Below are 1,198 nucleotides of genomic sequence, written 5' to 3'. Positions count from 1 at the left end.
TGCCGGCCGCGGGGTCGGCCACTTTGAAGTGTCCCCAAGCCGCTTCGCGCAGCGCCCTGAACCCAGGCAGTGCCCTCTGTCTCCGTGGGAGGGACCATGTATAGGCTGTTCCCCAAAATGTATACACACACCTTTCAATATGTATGTACTAGAGGCCCGGTGCACAAAATTCGTGCACAGGGCAGCGGGGGGTATTCCTCAGCCCGGCCTGTACCCTCTCTAATCCAGGACCCCTCAGGGGAGGTCCAACTTGCAATCTGGGACCGTTGGCTCCTAACTGCTCACCTGCCTGCCAGCCTGATCGCCCCCTAACTGCCCTCCCCTGCTGGCCTGATCACCCCGCTCTCCCCTGCCGGCCTGATCGCCCCCCAACTGCTCTCCCCTGCCGGCCTGATCGCCCCCCAACTGCTCTCCCCTGCCGGCCTGATCGCCCCCCAACTGCTCTCCCCTGCCGGCCTGATCACCCCTAACTGCCTCTGCCTCGGCCCCCACCACTGTGGCTCTGTCCAGAAGGACATCCGGAAGATGTCCGGTCTAATTAGCATATTACCCTTTTATTACTATGGATTTGTATTGATTTCAGAGAATAAGAGAGAGGGAGAGAGGGATAGAAACATAGATGATATCACGCGTCGGCTGCCTCCTCACGCCCCCTCCCGGGGATGGAGCCCACAACCCGGGCATCTGTCCTGCAGGCGGACAACCATTCCCGGCCGCTCCCATGCGGTCCCCTAACCTCCTTCTAGGAGCTTCTAACACCTTCCACACCGACCCTCCCCACCGCAGCCCTTTCCTTTCCTCTGAGAAATGGCCACCTCCTGGCAGATTTCGAATCCTCCCTCCGTCTCCCGTCCCCGGATTCTGAGAACAACCTCCAGGGGATGGATGGACAGCAGGTTGCACGGGGTGGCCCTGACCCGGGGCCGGCTCCATCGCGATCCCTGTCCATCACAGGCTGGTCCCTGAGACCGCGCTTACAGACGAGACGAGACGCAGGTCACCTGGCACCAGCCTTCCCCACACCAGGCCGCCTACACCCCCTGCCCAGAAGGCCCCCCACGGCGCCCGGTCCCCCCGCCTCACCGGCCCCACCTTCCCACCCCGACAGGTCCTGTCCTCCCCAAAGTGCTGGCCACCCCCCAGGACCTGTCCGCCTCCTTCGCCGTCCGGGACGGGAACGTCACTGGCACTTCCCCAG

At 63.1% G+C, this 1,198-nt stretch overlaps 1 protein-coding gene across 1 annotated transcript in view; it reads left to right on the top strand.

The window, feature by feature from the left end:
• The window catches only part of ANOS1 (anosmin 1), a 53,192-nt gene that overhangs the window by 47,860 nt on the left and 4,134 nt on the right, over positions 1-1,198 (top strand). The window contains exon 14 of the mRNA XM_014528825.1: positions 981-1,191. Within this exon, the coding sequence (XP_014384311.1) occupies positions 981-1,191 (211 nt within the window). The remainder of the gene's footprint in view (positions 1-980; positions 1,192-1,198) is intronic.

This window comes from Myotis brandtii, unplaced genomic scaffold (genome assembly GCF_000412655.1).
Source record: "Myotis brandtii unplaced genomic scaffold, ASM41265v1 scaffold655, whole genome shotgun sequence".
In the NCBI taxonomy this organism is placed as follows: Eukaryota; Metazoa; Chordata; class Mammalia; order Chiroptera; family Vespertilionidae; genus Myotis; species Myotis brandtii.
The sequence above is the reverse complement of the archived record's forward strand: the minus strand, read 5'-3'. Positions and strand labels throughout refer to the sequence as shown.